This window comes from Neodiprion fabricii, chromosome 4, assembly GCF_021155785.1.
Source record: "Neodiprion fabricii isolate iyNeoFabr1 chromosome 4, iyNeoFabr1.1, whole genome shotgun sequence".
NCBI lineage: Eukaryota > Metazoa > Arthropoda > Insecta > Hymenoptera > Diprionidae > Neodiprion > Neodiprion fabricii.
Window position 1 is genome coordinate 16,193,801 of NC_060242.1, and position 20,923 is coordinate 16,214,723.

Consider the following 20,923-nt stretch of genomic DNA (forward strand, 5'->3'; position numbering starts at 1 on the left):
AAAATGAAAAGTGAACTGCGATCAAACCCGTGTCCCGCATCACTCCGTCCTCATGTGGTATCCACTCAGCCACACTACAGCTACGTCCATGATCGCGCGTTTGCTCGGTATGTTTACGGAGCTTGCTTGGAATTCGGTGATGATTCTCTGGAAGATTCAGTTCGGGAAAAAAAAATTTCCCCCAACCACTTGCCCATTGCACATTTTGCATAAATGTTATCGCGCTGGCTTCGTATATTTATATACATCAATATAGAATATTCGAGAACACCAGGCGTCACATATTTTCATATCAATAAAAAAATAATATTCATTAAAAAAAAAAAAAGTATTCCGGCTGGGAATGGTTAATTATTTTGGTTCAGCGTCCGCTAATTGAATTTAAAATTTATCAAATCTGGAGATACTTTTATTCGCTGACATTTATAATTGAATCAAGAAACATCCCAATTCTTGCATTCCTGGAAACATCTGTGTGAGCGGGGACAAGGATGCGATTGGCAACCACTTGCCCGAGCGACCGAGTATATCTATATATATACGATTGTGGGCCACCTTCGGTGCGTGGCCGCCTAGGTGTCACGTCGACGCTCCAACCTAGCTGGTATCACGAAAAGCCGAGCGTTGGAGATCTCCATACTCAGCTCTGCTTTCACCAAAATCCGCCTGCCTTTCGGCAACCGAGGGTACATTCCAGCGATCGTTAAGCCGAAAAAAAACGCAGGCGATTATCGGTAAAGGTGTACTATAAATTGCATAAATGCAAGCGGTTTCAGCCTGTGTTAAATTTTCCACGTTACATTTTTGCGGGATAACCCAGTTCGCGTGTTTCCTTATAAAGAGAAGACTCCTTACCGACTCCTTGGAATTTCTGGAAGCATATTATTCGACTTGAAGTCTCTCACCTTCTTTCGCAGTGGATTCCTACAACGCGTCCTCAGCTACGTCGCGAAGGGCGACTGAGCGTCGTTTGTCCTTTGGGTCGGACGAGGAGCCAGTGGAGCGGTCGAGGACGACGAGTTCGGACCCCGTTACATTGGCGTCAGGAACGCGAAGCAGCGTCTCCTCTAGAAAGGCCTCCACACCGATTCCAACGCCGTTTCCGTCAACGTCAGCCTCACCGTCGCAGGTCCGTTCGGTCCGAAGTCCACCGACGGATTTCCCGTTGGGATTTCGCCCCTCGTAGGCGCGTCTAAAGCACGGAATCACCTGGTGCAGATAAGTGTCGTTCTATTGAGTTTTCTATTCCAATTTCTAGCCTTCAATTTTTTTTTTTTTTTTTTGAGGCGGTGGCCCTATCACAGGTATTTTACATGCGCCAGGAGTCGACAGAGAGAGCCTTCTAATCGGGTCAAACTCCGGACGAAATCACCTAGGATCATCACGGCAACGCTCGTTGTGGTCGCCGAGGTTGCGGTGAAAACCCCGAGGCAAAGTGGATTATCTTCAATCAACTCTTGCAATTTACCTATGAATATACGAATACACGTCTAATTTAAAGGAAAATTTGTGAATAACACCGGCAATCATTTTACCCGACTCGTCGATTTACGAACATTTCAGAAGAGCGTAATCAATGGTATCCGTCGAACTTTGCTACACTCCCGCGTCTTTGTTCGCCGGGGAAAATTAATATCCCGAGTTCCCTGCACAGGCGGGGCCGAAAACTGTTAGCGAAGAATTTATTGACTCAAAGTCACTGAAGTATTCGAACCTCTCTAATAACAAATACCCTCCGTATCGTACACGGGTGGAACGTTATATTGTATTATGTACACACGCATTCATTATCCTGCGTTAAAGGAGATACGGTTCTAATACTTTATTGTATTACCTAATTCTAAATTAAAAATATATAAAATCTCTTGGCAGGTCGTTGGCAATGAATTTTTCGTTCAACCAGTGTAAAACGGTTATTTCTGTTTTGGTGATAAACTTTCTTTGTTTTCTGTCTTCTGTTCTACCGCAGAAGCAATTCGAACGTTGATCGTTTGCTCGTTGAGTTGAGAAATAGCTATCCATTACTTCCGGGCATTTACACCTAATTCCGATATCCGGGAAATTAAAATTTTTCTCTTCTTTCCGTCGCCTGGACGAACTTTGATAACTAAATTCGACGCTTCCGGGCTTTCCGCGACGAGGTATTCCAGAGCAAACTCCTCTTGCCATGATCCCGCTTCGCACGAGAGGCAAGTAGAAAACGAACGAGGGGCAATTCCGAGAGTAGAGTAGAAGAATCATTTGAGGCGAGTACCAACGGCTATTTTGTTCCTGAAACGACGTATTTTCTTTCCTTTTTTTTTTTTTGCAAAATTTTCAACCAGTTATGGAACGGACATCTGCGCGTCCCTTTTATTTTCACTCTCAGTCGAAATTACCCACATCTGATGAATGATTCGCCCTTACATCCGCGGGAGTTTACGACGCGATTCTTCGGCGCTGAGACAATCCAAATTCCAAAGGAATTACCGTCGGGACGAGCTGAAACCGAATCTGAAAGCGTAGTCTGATAGGATAATGCGGTGATTCGATTTGCATACTTCGGACAGCAACAGAAACAGCAACAGCAACGACAGAAACGCCCATTTCCGTATATCGACGCTGCGATGTAAGGGGTCTTCATCGTCGCCTGACTCGCGGCATCGCATCGTCGACGGCGCACGCGGGTACACCAGACAAAAAACGATGAGCATCAGCGGGGCCCAGACGGGGGACAAAAACACGCTATGGGCCCCTCGTCGTCGTCGTCGTCGGTGGAGGAGGAGGAGAAGAAGGAGGGTGAGCGGGACTTGAGGCCGTAGCCGCCTGCCGCACCGAGTTTGCCTTGTTTCTCTGTTGATCCTCCACGAAAGTTCTCCTCCTCTGTTCTTCTTCTTCCTCTTCTTCCTCTTCTTCCTCTTCAGCCATATCACGGACTGCGAGTGACCGCTCGCTGCCTTGTTGTTTTTATCTTCTTCTTCCCTGCATCCTCGGATCGGTGAGACGCCGCGTCTGATTTTGCGTCACCGTGGTTACATGTGCAGGTATATGTATACCGCGAAGATGAGGAGAGAAAAAGCAGAGAGAGGAGAGGAAGAAAAAGAGAATAAATTACAGCACCCAGGTTCCATTTTTCCGACAGGAGGCCGCGCGCGGGCTTATAAACACCGCTGCACAGCCCTAGGAATGGAAATTACCTTGTTTAACTACAAGGGCGAGGGAGGGAGCAACTGGCGCGTGCCTTCCTTCTTTCTTTCGACGAAACCCGCGTCAGGTTACGAGGGAGCCGATCAACAACTTCGTGAGGTAAACAACCTCGATTAAAAAATCATCTCGAGAAATCATTCGAAACACTTGTTTCATCGTCGGCAACGTTGTTCGCACGTATAGGAAGAATCTGTTCAAAACCCGCATTGAAATCGTCTTGCGTGCAAAGTAGAATTGGTGAGAATAATTAAATCAGATGCAAAACTAGCGAATTCGTAATTCGAAGCGCGTCGAGATTTTACGCAGTAGGTAGAAGAGCTGATCGACGAGAGAATGTTATCCCAGTAGGTGTCAATTAGTGAAAGATCGAGAGAAAGACAAAATAACTTGATCGTGATTTAAACGAAAACTGGCTGGCTCGTCTTTCACGGCGACCGAGTCGCCTAGTTCATTAGCGATATTCGACGAATGGGTAAAAAGTTTCCCAGCCTAACTAACGCTGAATTGTGAAAACATGGATAATTCGGCCTTTTGACCAACACAGTGACCTACAGAGGAAATCGAAAGAGAGTCCATCGGCGGGGGAGAGGAGAGACCAGACCAGACCCGGAGACCTCCGGGGTATAGGAGGCCCACGCGTCGTAGTCTAGCCGAGCCAAGCCGACGATACGAGAGAGAGACAGAGAGAGAGAGAGAGAGAGAGAGAGAGAGAGAGAGAGAGAGAGAGAGAGAGAGAGAGAGAGAGAGAGAGAGAGAGAGAGAGAGAGAGAGAGAGAGAGAGAGAGAGAGAGAGAGAGAGAGAGAGAGAGAGCATTGTCGAGGGAATTCTCCACGGTCCTCTCCCCGTCATCCTTTCCGTTCGTTGATCACTTTGAAGAACCCGGACCGACCGAAGACCCAAGATGCGACGGTCGGTCGTTCTTGGTGGGTCACGCCACGTCGTGCCACGCGACGCGGGTCAAACACGTGTCCGAAATGTCGAGGCCGGTCGGCCGGTATTGTAGGCATTGTAGGCAAGGCTGATTGTGAGGGGCGTACTTTCCATGGCCTGGTGTGCGTGTCGGGTTGTGATGAATTGGCGTGAGGACACGGAGCGGTGGACAAAGTCGAGGATGAGGGACCGCCGAAAGTGGTTACCGGTTACAGCGGGAAACTCGCGAGTCGGTAAACTTCTCGTCGCCTGCATCTTCGTCCCGAGTGCTGCCGACGTTTGGCGATGCAGCTGCGCCGCTTAACGTACCTTATACCTGCGATGATTCCGCGTCAACGCGGCTGGCCAACGCCACGCGACGCGACGCGACGCATTCGGTGATTATGAGAGACCCGAGTATTATTATTACGTACGAGCAGTGGCAGCGGTGCCGCTGCGGACAGTCCGCGAGTTGCGTAACACCAACCACATTCGAGACTCTCATTCGTCACGTAGTGTACCCCACACTCGAGTAACGTGCAATCCGCCACCGTCCGGACGGCGGCACGTGTCGACGAATAGAGCTTGGGGCTATACGTTACATACTTCTTAATGATAATCAAGGACAGCTAGTGCTCGACTCTAGGATCGGATGACTCCGATGGCTGGGAACCGTTCTCATTCTTCTCACGCGGTAGACATGCTCGCTCTACGCGAAACGAGAGGACGTAAAATCCGGATTGGAAATTTCCCCGTTTCGAGGAACAGCCGCGGATTCAACAACGTTGCGGGGTGCGGAGGGGTGCGGAGGAGGCACGAGATATGCCGAATACGCGACCCCGAGAGACGAGAAACCTCCCTGGTTAAAACAGACCCGAGCAATGACGTCACGTCGGTTGCTACGACGACAGCTTAAGCTGCGGTTCAAGTGGGCAACGCTGGAAACCTGTTCGCCGATGACGATCCTCTTTTTTTTTTTTTGGCTCGCAGGCCAGTCCTCTTTTCGCCTAAATTATCACCCCGGAGAATAGGAATGAAAGTTTGTCTATCCCACTCTCCGTCACTCTGTCTACGTACGACCCACATAACATGAAATCTTTCTAAGAAACTTTGAATAAAATATTTTATACAAAGATTATGAGAATCTTTTTAAGAACAACAACAATCAAGAAGTCTTTTTCAAGTTTCTGGGGCGAACATTTTCAACTTGCAGCAACCTTCTTCTGGAATATTTTTGAAATGTTTCTTCCCGTTCGTGAAAGATTTCAAAAAGTTTTCTGAAATATTCATTGTTACGCGGGACGGTATAACGGACTCGAGTTATTTTGTACCGACGACGGATGAAGTTACTTCCCGGTCCTTAAATCGGATCGTACTCGTTGCAAAAACGCATAATGGGAAGAGCAGTCGTCGCGATGGTTCCGAATAAAGAGCCGACGACATGAGTTGGCGAAAATTCGCTTCTTGCTTGTCCGACTCAAGCGAATGAGTAACATGCAGACAAACGTGTGATCTCGTATGATAAATAAATCCCCCATAAATCCCAGAGGGATTAGTGAATCATGGTCAAACCGCCGCAGACAAATGTGCGCTGGGAGCTATTATTCTTCAATTTATACAACGTTCGGTCGTGAGGGTGTGGAAGATGGACTGGGTGGCCTGTGTGTTTCGAAGTGGCACTGCGCGCGGTGCAAATCCGCGGAATAATAATAAATTGAGATAAAGTAGCGTTACAGTCGCTGCTGCCGCTGCGGCTCGCTGGTTACGACGACAAGGCGATGATCACGCACGCGAGAAGAGAGCGTCCTTGGTCAACGTGCGGGAGACGCCATCGTCGTTCGGGGCCATATGGCATCGGTCTAAGCGCATCGCGACGAATTGTAACGAAGAATGATAACGAGGTTGGAGTTGGTAACGTTGTCGTGGCGAAACATTGAGGAAAAAATGATCGGTCGTCTATTCTTACGACGACTGAACAAAAGAAACTGATGTTTGAAAATATGAGTAGGTATGTTGTGTTTTATTACCGTGCACCGAATTTCAGACGCTTCCAAAATCGCGGTATGACGGTTTCTTTCCGCAGCGTGAAGCGTTACGGTAACGTTACTAACTTCGACACGATGAAAGATGATCGTCTCCGGCGAGCTAACAAAACGATGACGATTACGATGATGTTGATAAAAATATCCGAACACGCCTCTGACCTTCGATCGAACCTGCAGCATGACGATGACGTCTTTTTTATGTTTAGAAAACTTTCGCCAAACTTCGACGATCATCCTCCTCAGCAAAACAAGTACGGTAGAGAACCTCGGTTATCCGAACTAATTGGGACCGAGCCCAGTTCGTACGACCGAAATGCAATTTTTATCTCAAGGTATAAGAATATATCACAATGCAAATTTAAATCGATAAAACAGTCCGTATCAAACATCCAAATGCATATTGAACCTCTTTCGAACACCGAACGATTATTTTACTACTTTGGTTTTGCATAGTCGTCCATTATCAATTGACGAATGGTTCCTCCACACTTTTCAGCGTGCAACAACGTATATTTTTCACGAAAAATGTATTTCTCGAGCCGGCGTTCGGATAATTGGGGTTACGGGTAAATAATCGAGGTTCTACTGTATTCAGGATTCGTACGCTTTTTGGAACCCGGAATTCCCAGACATTTCCAGGTGTTCCAGCCTGAAAATAGGATTTTTTCAGTAACCTTCCAAGAAACATGCCGCTGATTATTGACAATTTTTTTGCATATTAATACCAATACCTTCAATATTACCTACTAATCAATTTACTGTCCGACTACTAATTTACAAACAACAGCCAGCGATTTTCAGTAAGAAAAAAAACGAAAGGAGGTTCGATATCAAGTAACGTACGTATAAGAACGAGTTTATTTCTTCAAGAAACTGATTCCAGTCTTATTTTCGAAATTCCCTGACGTTTCCCTGCTGTAAGAAACTCCCGGAGTTTTCCCGGTTTTCCAGGTTTTCCCTGTGCGTACAAATTCTGGTATTGTATTATATCGTATTTCGAGACTACTGCACTTGGCGTATAAATCTCCCCGGTGATGACGAGCCGGCCGTTCTGTTTGAAGCCGCGTAGCGTCGTTGCTGAAACGTAGAGGTATTACAACAGCGTTCGTAATACACGAAACTCATCCTTGCAAAGACATTGCATAGCTCCGGCAGATTGCACACGTGTAAATTAACGCAGAGTAACAATGTACCGGCGGTTGTTTCCAGTGAAATTTGTTCGCCCGTGGTTACGAGTAAAGGAAGAAAAAGGAGGAGGAACCGAGCGGGCAAAAGAATTTACAAGTTACGGATGAGTGGGCAAAACCGCGGCACCGCATCATCGCCGCGACGAGGAGGAGGCGGCGGGGGTGGAGAAGGAGGACCTAGACAGTTGACAGACTCTCGCAACTTTGCACAATAGTAGGAAGCGCTAAAAATAGGCGCGCTCCGACTCTCGCGTCTGCATCATGTCGGCCTTGAGCCTCCCACCGAAACCGGCCCTCTCCTCTCCTGCACGACTCTGCTTTCTCCCCCCTCCGCGCGAGCCCGAGCAACTTTTTCCGCGTCTCCGTCTCTACCGAGCACTGTATAAAACGGGTGAGCGAGCGAGATTCTGTATACGTGCAGGATCGCCTCCTGTGCCTCTTCCCTTTCACCCCACCTGACGCCCTTTCTATCGCCTCTCCATCCGAATTCGCGCGACGAGATTTTTCCTTCCTCCTTTTCACGTTTCTCGGTCCCTTTCTTTATACCTCTTTTCACTTCCATTCCGGCCGTTCTTATTCCGCGCCTGCGATGATTACATTCAAGCAAAAACTACACCGAAATTATATAGAATAACGATTATGAGTGCCGTGTGGTTTTATTTTTGTTGTTTGAATTTATTTTTTATTTTTTACGTTCTCTTTCCACCCTCAGATATTTTATATGTAACGCTGCTGCTACGATAGATATAACTGGTCGACTTACTCGTTACAAGACAACACCTTGTCTCCGTATAATCGTTAGTTATTAAACAGTACATACATACATAAGTGTTGTTGATAAGTGTCGGGGAATTGAAACGTCCGACTTTTATTACGAAAGAATGTTTCTTTTTTTCATCTTTTTTTTTTATTTACAAAGTTTTCCAGCCATACGGCCAACGAGGGTAGATAAGATAACAAGTTTTTTTCGAATTTATTAATATCACACTCCTCTTGTTCTTTACACTTTGATATAATTATAAGGTACGTTTTCACTATTATTATTGTTTTTGATTTTTCCTGGATTACTTTTCCTTTTTGCGGCACAAAAAAATCATTCGAACATCGAACATCGGGAATACACTGTGAAAACTCCGTCGGGAAAAAAGGGGGAGAAACGAGCCAATCGAGTAGACAAAACAACACAGCGACTTATTGTTAGCGACAAACAGTGCGGCAAGCTGTTATACGAAGAAACTGTGGATACAATACATAATATACGTGCCTTGCGTCACGATATCCGCGAGGAAAACGTGCCGCATGCTCGCAGCATGCCGAAGTACGCGCGTGTATGTCCTACATATGCACGTATACAGTATACACGTATAAAATGTACATATAACACAATGATTGTACAGTGGCAATCTTGTATCATAAAATCGGCAGTATACCGTGTAGAAAATGAGGCAGAATAGGAGGGAGGGGATGGATGGATTGATATCGACAAGAAGATGAGAGGAGAGGAGCGACGTCGAACGACCCTGTTCGCCGGTTTTACACGCCTTCGTGTGTGTGCACGTATGTATATTGTATATATCATCGTACGGGATGGATGGCACGCTGTATGTGCGCTAAAAGTTGAACGTACCGAGAGTATATAACGTATAACGTATAGTGTGTAAATTGTATGTATATATACGACTTTAGGCCAACTGTTCAGTATATCGGGAGGTCGAGCTTGTACAGAATTCTTACGAAAACTATCACGTTGCGATTAGCGATGAAAGTCAATTTGCGGACCCAGAAGTAACTTTTTTCGCGTCAAAATAAACTTATAAGTATTCTCAAAATTGTCTTATTCTCGCAGATCTGACTGAAATTAATGCATTTTTTTATAGGTTCATGACAGCTACGTTGAACTTCTTCCAGATTTTTCATCAATATAAATGTCGATCGGTTTTATTATATTCGTATCAAGTAGTCCTTACCCGAACTATGCGTAATCTTTCTACAAAAGTGTATAAACAACTGTTGTATCTTACCGGAGATGACTAAATCAGTCTTTTTAGATTTTTATACCCAGCAATACCGCACTCTTACTAATCTGCATTAAATCTTGCTATTTTTCGGGGTGAATGTCGAAACATGTTAGTTTTCGCGGTTGAAATTGAAACGTGCCAGTGTTTGCGGTGAAAACCACAACGTGTTAGTTTTCGTAAGAAATCTGAAACGTGCTACTTTTCGTAAGAGGCGTGTCGATGTGATACACGCTGCAGTATAGACGCGTCATATTATACATCATATTATAAACATCGATTGACGACACGTGCCAGTTGTCTGCCTCTCCTTGTTTGCTTGCCGATTACACGTATACCAGATATGCCGTGTGTTTAGCGATTGTAGGGTAGGTATACGTTATAGAATTCGAGATTACGTGAAAGGACGAGGTTGAAGTTGGTAACGTTATCGTAAAAAACATTTGAAATATATTCACTATTTTGCAAAACATTCAATCCCGTTGAAGAAACTTAGATTTCAAAATATCACGTGTATCTTGTTTTAATACGATTTGCTGGATTTTGAACAATTCCAAGGTCGCGAAATGTAACGGTTCCTCTTCAAGACGAATCGTTACAGTAACGTTACTGACTTCGACGTTTTGTGAAACGTTTTATACCTGCAGACGCAGAGGTATAATTGAGAACAATGTACGAAATACCCGATTCCCAAGTCTAAAAAAATTATTCCATTTCCTTCGCGTACGCGAAATATCAAGGAATTCTGATTGAAAACTTCCTGGCGGCCGTGTTTACCGTTGGTTATTCCAGGATGCAACGAAACCGAGGAATACCGTCGAATCGGAAATATACCTTGGACCGAAACACTCGGGAGAATAAAGGCACAGGGGCGCAAAAGGAAGAAGGATATCCGCGCGTGCCTTTCTGTCCTCTATCCACGTGTCGCGGCGAGTATGCGCAGCGTGCGTGTGCCGTGTTTGCGACCATCCGAAGCGCAGTCACTGTACGAATCCGGTCCAAGCCATGTTTTGCAACAATGTGTGCCCGGCTCGCCTGGTACGCGGGCACAAGGCGGGCGACTGATCGTCAGGGCGGGCTATAAATATCCTCGATCAGGCAAAAGAGAGACGCGATGTGGTACCGAGTGCTGAGGTCATGTTCTAACCAGAAGCAAATCACCGAGCCCGCAATTTCTCTTACCGATTATCAAACTTTACGACGAGCCGTTTTGTTTTTCTTCCTTTCCGACCTAGTGTGCACAGAGAAGAAGGAAATCGCCTGCAAAGATCGAACGTGACGGTGTATGGGTACGCAGAAAAAAAGAAACGAGCCGGGAAAACAGTTTTTTCGCGATACTTTTCACCAACTTGAAAAGGGAAGAGTCCGTCGGTCTGTCGGATGAACTTCCGTGTGATGATCTCGTAAACGGCCGCGTGAAAAATATGAAACTGACAAGACTTGGCAGCCAAATGAATAAGTTTGAAAGAGAAATTAAAGAAAATAAAGTTGAGAAGAACGAAAAATTTATACATTTTTAAAAAACATATGTGTCTAAGCTGGGGAGAAACATAATTATTTATTTATAAAAAGTAATAAAGAAGAAAAGGTATAGGTTTGTCGGTCAATCATTGAGAATCGATTCAGTCCTGGTAGAACCGGAAGTTTAAATCGAACGGGATGTAGCAATTTTTCACGTCCGTCATTTGATTCTAAAATCCTGTAATTTTCAAATTTTTTTATCGAGCCGTGTCCGAGATCATCGCAAGAGTTTGTCGGCAGATCCGACAGACCGGCAATTTTCTAAAAACCTCTTTTTGTGAGTTCTAGAGATGCGAAAACGAAAAGTGTCGTTGAAATTAGAAAAATTAGTAAAAATTTCACAGTTCGTTTTGGTTTGATTTTCTTCCATTTTCATCAAATTTCTGCGCCAACAAATTGCATATATTTATAATACGTACAACAATTACAAACAATTATGAATTCTCAAAGAATCGTCATCATTTCAAAGTTTAAGTATTTTTTTGCTCGAAAACGCAAAAAGTTCAAAATTTTGCATGGAACATAAAAAAATAAGAAAAAATGAAAAAGAAAGAGTGCCACTATAGTGGCTCCTGTGACTTAAAGGGTTAATGCAGGCATGCATGCTTACGCCAAAAAGCACCTATGCTTGTTTTTGCGTCTTGAAGACAATTGTCAGAACTAACGATATTTTCTACTATATTGTTCGAGTAGAAGCGATCCTGCGAGGATTCATCCTCGAATCCACGTGACTTGCTGGTACCCGACTCACGCGCCAGCCGCACACGAGGCACCGTCAAAAGCAGCAGAAATGTACGTCACGCAGCCCAGACCTGACAAGGTGGTGATAATTCGATTGTTCGATTCGATATCTCCGATCCTGATAACTTTCTCTATCCAAACCTTTTTCATATCTGCGGATATAATAACGATTCTGTTTCTTGGAAATTGAGTGAATGATTAACGTGTCTTCACTTCGTGAAAAATCGTCTTTTCCAAGTCACCGAAATACTCGAAGTGAAGACACGTGAATTATTTATTCAATTTCCAAGAAACAGAATCGTTATTATATCCAGATATGAAAAAGGTTTGGATACATAAAGTTATCAGGATAGGAGATATCGAATCGAACAATCGAATTATCACCACCTTGTCAGGTCAAACTTATCCTCGCGAATAATCGATACATTGTATAATTTATACATTATTTATTTTTTGCAAGTTTCAGGTGTCAATACCATATTTTCTGGTGATCGCAGCGCAAAGTCAGTTTGTTTCGTTCACTGTATTGTTCCAGTTAAACCTAATTTGTCACATTCGGTAGAATCGCTTAACGTTCATACAGAGTGAAATTCACCCCAGGTCGAAAAAAGTGACATCCTACTTCAACAAAAAATGTCTGGGTATTGTTCAAGGATTGCAGAAAAAGCTCTTTCACTTTCCCGACCAAAATTAATTCTTCAAATATTGCAAAACATCGGCAAAGTTATTGTACTAAGGAACTATACGAGGAGTTTGAAAAGTTTATGGGGTGATATTCACCCGAAGTGACCAATAGGGTTAAATAACGCCGTAACGTCATTTTATTCTCGCATGATCATCAAATTTTCGCAAAGCCTGCGAGAAAACATGGTAACTACATGAAAATAATTGAGGACTGCGTGTACTTCATGTAGTAGTCGTAACTGCAAGATTCTCTCGGTTTAGGAATGTGAATTCTGGACTTGGTACCAGGATTCGCTTCAACGAAGATGTGCAAGGCTGAAGTGGATTAGGTTGGGTTGAGTTGTGGGTATCGAACAGCGTAACTCATGCCATGTAACATGGCAGCGACTCGATATAAACATACGCGATGTTCGCGAATATCGTGGCCGTTGTTGGTGCCTAATAGCCCTGACTAGCTCCAGGCTCCCCTCTCTTTTACGTATGTACATTAGCTATGGATGCGTCACGTCCTGCACTGCACTACGTGTGATGGTTTTGTTACATAAAATTGATGATAGTCTCCGTATCAGCAGCTGCTAATCGTAAGTATTCGTCGCTGATTTTTCAATTTCATTCTCCAAAGATGAATGGGAAGACGTGAAAAATGTTGGAAAAGCGTGAGAGAATGGCGGAAACATTACGAAGATTGAGAGAATAAAATGATCGGCTATTTAACAGCATGGAATCGTGTCGAAACCAACCGACCGCAGGATTCGAGGCTTAGTATCGTGCAATAATAGTGATTTATGAAACGACGCGCTGACCGAATCTGGGTACTGAGGACGAGGACGAGGACGAATCGCTAAGAAGTAAACTTACATGCGACGAACAAAAGCGCGTCGTGGTGCATGGTATGACAATTATACAGAGGCTAATGTAAGTACCTTTCACACTACTATTAAGTACTGAATACTACTACATACTATTACTAGCGAAGATGAGAAAAATACGAAATACGGGAAAGACTAGTTTCACAGACTCGCCTAGCGGAGGTCTTAGACCCCGCGGACGGTGTGCAGAGACGAGAGGAAATTTTACGGTGACGTCCGCATCGTCATTTTAAGTGCGTGCACAATAACGCGAGCCAGTCCGATTGTAAGGTGGACAGAAATGACAAGTTACGCGTTGATTGAAATCATAATTATGCACACCGGATTAGCGTCATCGGTAAGTTCGCGATCATCTCGATCGGGTGAGTAACACCGTTTGATTAAACGGAATTTTCTGTTGTTTTTATGAAGACAATTATCATAGGTACGATACGTGAACCGATTTCATTGACCGCATCGAGCGTTGTCTGAACCGATAACTCTTCGACGTCTAACTATATTTAGGAATACAGCGTCGTCTTCGTTGTAAACGCAGAGATAAATGCTGCTGCACCAGTTCAACATTCTTACCCCTTATCTTTGTCGTCGTGCCGTTGTTGCCGAGTCGCCTCGCGATTGCTAACTGCAGCTAATTCGCATGGCAGATATTATGCATATGTATGTGCAACGTCGTCGTGCAACCAATGACTGTAATTTGTGCTCACAATATAGCTAGCCGTGATGAAATTGGGTATGGAAGTCATGCAAAAGAATGAACTTTTTTCTGTCTCCTTGTTATTATCATGTGCAATAATAATAGATCTCATGCTTTTGAATCAAAATATGGTAATAACAAATACGTAACACGTAAACTTTTTATGTAATCTGTGCGTATGTGTGTGTGTGTGTTTTTTTTCAATAAAACCCTATTTCTGCTTATAAACAATAATCAAACACTAATGATAGCAACAATATTTATAAAACAATAAAAGTTACAGAGTTATAAAGTTTAAATATTAATATCGTTAGAAAATCTATCTACTAGTATAATTCTAGTTATTTTGTAGTTTTCTTTCTTTTGATATCATCGATTGGAGTTTCACGGCGAATCGACCAACAAAAACCTGTAAGCATTCCTTCTGACCATTTTCCGTTGTATCGTCTTTCTACGTGCAATACGCCCTGGGTTTACTATTTAAATAGACTAAAGCGGTGTAAATGCAAAAGCAAAACACAACAAATTCTGAATTTTAAACAATAAAAGAAAAAATCATATCACGTACCGTATACGTGACGGCAAAAAATGGAAAGCAGATATAGATTTGGCGCATTGAAACCTTCGTATCTATAATATTTTCTCTTTTTTTTTCTCCCTCTCTCAAGGAAGAGGACCTCGTACCGAACCTGTGTAATGGTAGCTACGATCCCTAAAAGCATGGACGGCGGCGTTCCGTTCGACCTGTAAAGCGCATACGTCAAATACATCTTACAGCGAGTAAATACCTGCGCGTATGTAAGACGTACGTACGTACGTACGTATATCGAAAAATAAGATCGAGCTGGTCCGCAACGGAATGGCGGTATGTAGAATAGAGGTTGCGGTGAGGGGAGTGAATTGAGGAGATGTCGCTTTAAACGACGCCAACTTTCAAATTCCTTCAGCACCGAAGAGCGTTGTTGTTTATTCGTGTGATCTCTTTGAAAAATAGGTCTTCGTTTCATTCAAGGATTACCGTGTGTACCAGACACCTCGCTAGACATTTGGTATTACACAGACGCACAGTCAAGCGTGGAGAGATGACGAAATGGACGAACGAATGCGCTCAAATAATCCCGTTCCCTTCCAGCACGTGCCTATACGCCTCGGATACATGCGTGTGTATGTACATAAAAATTCAGACGTCGCAGAGAGCTTGCGGTTCGCTCTCGTTACGCCTAGAAAGTTTACGTCATTGTTCCTCGCTCCGCGTATCGTCGAAGGAAATCAGACAATCGGTACATTAAAATTTTATTCGCTCGTACCGAATCTACGTTCGGTCAGTGGATATGCCTAAGGCTAATGACAGGTATAGAAAGGAAAAAAAAAACAAGCATAAGTGTAGGTAAGTCTGGTACATGATGTAGCCGATTTGGCCGTCACTGCAGAGTCCGACCTCAACCTGAATTCTTCGAATCCAATGAGACGAAACAGAGAAGAAGAGAGAAAGAGAAACGGTCAACGAGTAACCCTCAACGAGCTCAACTTAGGAAGGAAGGATGAGAGTCGAGAAAAACGGCGAAACCGACTGCGACTTTTCTTCCGCGTCCAGTTTCAGCGGGCCGAACTTGCGAACACACAGCCGGGGATGCGGCGAGGACGACGCCACGCGTGGGGCGTATCGAGCGAGGCTGGTCGTCGAGGGGTCGTAGGCTTCCTCGGATAGTCGATGGCCCAGTGCTCTGCACTTGGCACCACTTTCCCTCTGGCACAGCCCTCGTAGCCCAGGCGTTCCTCTTTATTCAACAACAATTATCCCGCACCCCATTTCTTTACGAGCGGGGTCTCAATCCTACCCTCATCGTCGGCAGCGAGCGAGTTGTGTAGTGTAAAAATGGTGCTTTCTCCCTCACCCGCCGTCACGGCGTGCAGGGCGCTAAAGCCGAAGCAATTAGGTACCGTTGTAACATTTTTCTTCCCTCGTCCTGTAGAGATGAAACCTTGGCAGGCTCTTCTCCGACTTGTTCTTACGTTCGTCGGTTTACTACAGACGTGTATGTACGCAGGTACTGTTTCTCCTCTCCTCCACTTCCTCTTACTAGCAATCCGCTTGCGCAACGATAATACGGATGATACGTACATGTACCTATGGAATAGGTGATGAAATGTGACTGAACCGTGCGGCTCCTCACTATCCTGAGACTGGTTTGCCTGCTTGCCGGCTAGTCGCTGCTGCTGCTGCTGCTGCCTGAATGCAACGCCTGTCGCCAGTAGACACGACCTACTTCGGCCAAGGTAACCGACACGGCGAGGCACCACCGACATAGAGTGGACGACGCTCGCTTCTAGCCTGGACGGCTGGCTTCGATTCCTCGCGTCACCGACACATTCTCGTAACAACATGATTTCAAATCCACAAAGTAGTAGGTGAGAGACGACTATGAAACATTTCAGCGGATGAAACGGAATAAATGTTGTTTTTACACATGGGGAAAAAAAATACATTAGAAATAAAACCGATGGAAGAAATGAAAGTCTGTAAATAAAACCAAGTTGCATTCTCGAATATGGAGATTCGTGTTTGCTTGTTCTTTGAATTTTCTCTATTTTTTTGATCAATGATCGATATTCCTCCACTGGAGCGCTGTTGCCTTCACAGCAATAAGCAATAGCACAGTTTTTATGATCGCGTAGTTAGGTATGTACGTACGATACAAAAACGATTAGAAGTGTACAAGCAACCGGCAATGCCATCTGCTATCAAGACCATGTACTTACTTCGTTTACAGTAACGTTGATTAATGCCTCGGGCTTCCGGCCCAAAATTCGAGTTTGCGATATGAATATACACAATTAATATAATTTCGGGTGTTTCATTTCGAATCAATCCCCCCCCCCGAAAAACTTGTGGGATTAAAGAGGTGGTATCCATTCGCGAGCATACTTTCATTGATGTTCTCAAGAAGCAAAAACAATGTTTTTCTCCAAACGAAACACCCTGGAGCAGTGTTTTTCAAACTGGGGATCGCCAAGTCTTACTGGGGGTGTCGCGATCGGAAGCCAGATAAAAGTAGAGTAAGGTTTACAAAGGTTTTAGGTAGACTTTCAAGAGGAAGAAACTTGAATACGTTCTTTTTGAAATCACTGACGTAGCTTTATTATGAACCTGGGGGGTCGTCAGATTTTTTTTTACCTGTAATGGGGTCGCGAATTCAAGAATATTGAAAAACACTGCTCTAGAGAATATATCGTATAGATTTTATTCCTGCAGGCCTGTCTACACTTCGTCTCGTCCTCGTCCGCGTCATCTTCTTTTCTCTCTCATTTTTTATTATTCTTCTCCCGTTGAATAATCAATTGCAAAGTGTACTCGAACGATACATGCCAGCCTGAACAGTGCGTTCAATACATCAGCAGCATTTTATGCATAGGTATAACCGCGGTGGCGATATACGCTCCGCACACTTATTCGCGGTGTGGAACACAAGCGGCAGTGCAGTGCACTGGCAACAGCACGACGTAGCAGGCGGAGGAGAATAAACGAAAGGACGTTAACCCGCCCTTCCTTGGCTGACCCTCGCCACTCTCTCAGCACAGGGAGTATAATAAAAATTGTGTGTTTATGCACCGAGCCTCTGTATCATGCATACGTTCGTACATATGCACACGCGTGCGCTGCCGGATAATGGTTCTCCCGGGGAGTATCTCCTCTCCTTATTGTATCCCAAGACCCGCAAACCGCGCGCATCGCCGCGGCAAGTAGACAGCCCGAAGGACAGCGTTCGGAGAAAAGAAGAAGTAAACACCGCGGAATCGACGATTGTTATTGTCCTCGTCCCGATATCGTCAAGAAACATACAACCCGCCGAACCGACCGACTCCCAAGAGCCAAAAGACAAAGTCGGTCGAACTGTCTTCTTTTCTACACCTAGCATGTATGCACGGTGAATTGGAACTCACGTGATTCCATAGAGGAATGATTGGTCGGTGATGGAGGTGGTTGGGTAAGCGCGATATCCTCGTCCTCGTTCGCGTTCTCCTTGCGCCGTGGTGACCCCCGCTGATAAACTATCTCGTCGTCGCCCTCGGTGCCCGATGGTTCTTCGCTATTCGACCTAGGTGACATCGGCCCGGCTACCGTAGTCGACTGGCCATCGACAGCAGCGGCACTGTAAGCACCACTATCACCACCAAGAGCACGATCACCTGTGAAACCCCGAACACCGGACACTGTCGTCGTAGCGATTTCCCCTTTCCGACCGCGATCTCGAAAGCAGTTGTGATCCTCGTTCTTCTTATTCCTCTCCCTCTTCCTCCTCCTCTGGGCCTCCTCCCGATCCTCTTGGGGGCCGAATCTGCGATGAGGAAGGCGTACGATTCCGCTCCTCGTCCTCCTCCTCAAAACCAGCCACCGCCTCTCGCCCCGAAATCGGTGGAGCTGGCCTTCGGTCAGGGTCGCGGAATCGGCGGTTCCATCCCGACGAGCGTGCGAGGACGACGACGATGTCGACGAGCCGCGCTGCTCCGCGTCCTGGACCCGATCATCGGTGCAGACTCTGCTCGCTGTTACCAGAACGACGACCGCGACCAGGGCGACGAGGCCGAGGACGGCGGTCAGCGAGGTCGGCGGAAACCCCTGGTGCGCTCCGGTCCCCGTTTCGGCCCCCGCGCCCCCCGCACCGCCCCCGGGGCGCCGTCCCACCGCAATTCGCGGGACCGTCCAGTCCAGCTGTCCCTTCTTCTCGCTGTTCCTCGCTGGTCGGGGTTTTTGTCCGTTCCGCCGAAACTAGATATCGCTCGGAAAACTCGCGCACGACGAGACTTTCCACGTAATTGGTAAACGAGACGAGACGAGACGAGACGAGACACTGCTCGATTACAAGGGAGTGATTGACAAACGTGCGGACGATTCTAGCAGCAGCAGCAGCACCGGGCTACTGTCCGGATCATCGTGGCAGTGCGGATCCGCGTCGTCGACGCCCCCGCTCACCCTCCAGGTCGCGACGTATCCGAGGTACTTTCCTTTGCATTCTCTCGGCTTGTAGGCGATTCGCGTATGCTGTGTGCGCGAATGTGTTCGTGTGCGGATGGCGCTTATTGCAAGAGGAACAACGACGACGGTCGGTGGAATTTCTTCGGCAATCTTTTTCTCAGCCGTTTTACTTCTTTATTCCTAGTCGTCTTCTTTCTTTTTCTCGGCAGTTCTTCTTCAAGACGCGTGTTTGCGCACGACGGTTCGGACTAACACACTACCACCCGCCTCCTCGTTCCTCCTTTTCCTTCGGCTGCTTCCCTTTTCTTCTCGGAATGAACCATCTGAAAAATAAATATCAACGTGTTTAGCGAGAAGAGGAAGAAGGGAAAAAAATTTATAACATTTTACTTACTCAACTATTTATTTCACAATGAGAATATACAACAGTGAAAAGATAACGCGGATGTGTATTTACATACTAAAAATTTCAAACACACTTACATCACTGTGAAATTGGATAACAATTTCAAAAGTGGATAAAACGATTTAACAAAGTTACTCTGGTTTGTATCTCGATAACTTTCGAAGGCAAATTCGATCGTAACGATTATGGATGCTACCTGCAAATATACGTATAAAATGAAACATTAAATTCCTCCGATTTATTTCGCGGAGTTGAAGAAACCGACAAAAATAACAATTTCCCCGACGACACACTTGGCATAGTTTTTTAACATTATAATTCCTGCAAACGCTTTTATACAGAACTTCGTCGTTCCTCGTGGTGTTGTTTGGTTTTATTTATTTACTTTTATTTTCATTCTTTTCCTCCCATTCCCTTACCTCCCTTCCCGTCCCCGAAACATTTTTCTCCGACGTGGGATCAAGTAAGACGTATTATTTTCCCGCCGACATCCCGTCGGTTCGTATAAATACAATTACAAAGTGTTAGTATGTGGTGCAGCTTATAAGGAGGTAACCACCCTTCCCGTTTCCACTCCTATAACCTCTTCGCGCCACAACTTCTCCCTTTCGAGCACCGTCTCGGCGCGAGATCTAAAATAAGATTTTCCCCCGTAAAAATGCCTAGTCTGGTCTGGCACATACGTACACATATACCTACGTACATACATATCTAATTCGTTGTTTTCCTCCCGCGTTTTTTCCCTTTCCCCATCCCCATCCCTGTCAGCTATCAACACAGCCCTGAGATCTCCGTGAAAACGTAACGGGTGTGCATGATGCGGCATTCGCTGCAGAGCGTCTCTAAACGGTAAATTAAAAAAAAATACGAAAAAAAGGAATAAATTCACCGCTAAATACAGAGACGTGAAGCCCTCGCGTTGCAAATAATTTCGTTCTTTACACAAGCCCGCTGATACAATGTACGCCGTTCTTGTGCGGATTGACGTGAAACAAAATGAAGTGGAGCGCACGCATTGCTGCATGTCTATCTCGGGAACCGTGGCAAGTGACCAAGTACCCATCCCTTCGTCCTCCTCCCCCCCCCCCCCCCCTTCTTATCGACGACATTGTTTTCCATCCCTGCACTACTTTCGCGGTTTATCACCATCCGGCCGAAAATAAGAAGAGCGGGATTGTGAGTCATAAGAGGAACAAATTGGTCTTGACCTTACGGCGTGGAGCAGAGATGCTTCTTACAAGGGGAGGCCGCGAATTGTAAAATTCAGATTCGATTCGTACTGCGCGTAATAAAAGCTCAAGGCCAGAGGTGTAATGTGGCAAAGCACCAACATGCCATTCTTTGCCGTTGTCGAGAAAATCGACACTGAAATATTCCATTGCGTTCAAATACTTTACTACGGTAAACATATGATTCAATAGCCGCGTGGCCCAGTGGTAATCTCTCTGGTTCGGAATCCGGTGGTCGCGGGATCGAATCTCGCTGCTAACAACTTCTTTTTTTATTTTTTAATTTCATTTTTTTTGTCATTGAATAGTGTGTATATACATAATCCCCGGCAATCAGTCTCAACAATTATGTATATAATAATTTTTTTCAAATGCCGTTTGTCGCGGAAAAACCGACGACTTCGAACATCATTATGTTGTTCGCAAACAAAGTTATATTTCAAAAATGTTATCAATTGTTC

At 45.2% G+C, this 20,923-nt stretch overlaps 1 protein-coding gene across 1 annotated transcript; it reads right to left on the minus strand.

Annotated features, from left to right (window-relative positions):
• Positions 1-523: 523 nt before the first annotated feature.
• On the minus strand, positions 524-20,296 carry LOC124180676. Its single transcript, XM_046566421.1, has 5 exons — positions 20,246-20,296; positions 18,765-18,893; positions 17,795-18,620; positions 906-1,209; positions 524-745 (listed from the first exon to the last, which is right to left on the minus strand). Exons 1-4 carry the CDS (start codon positions 20,294-20,296, stop codon positions 1,193-1,195), a joined length of 1,023 nt encoding a protein of 340 aa, XP_046422377.1. The 3' UTR covers positions 524-745; positions 906-1,192.
• Between the last annotated feature and the right edge of the window lie 627 nt (positions 20,297-20,923).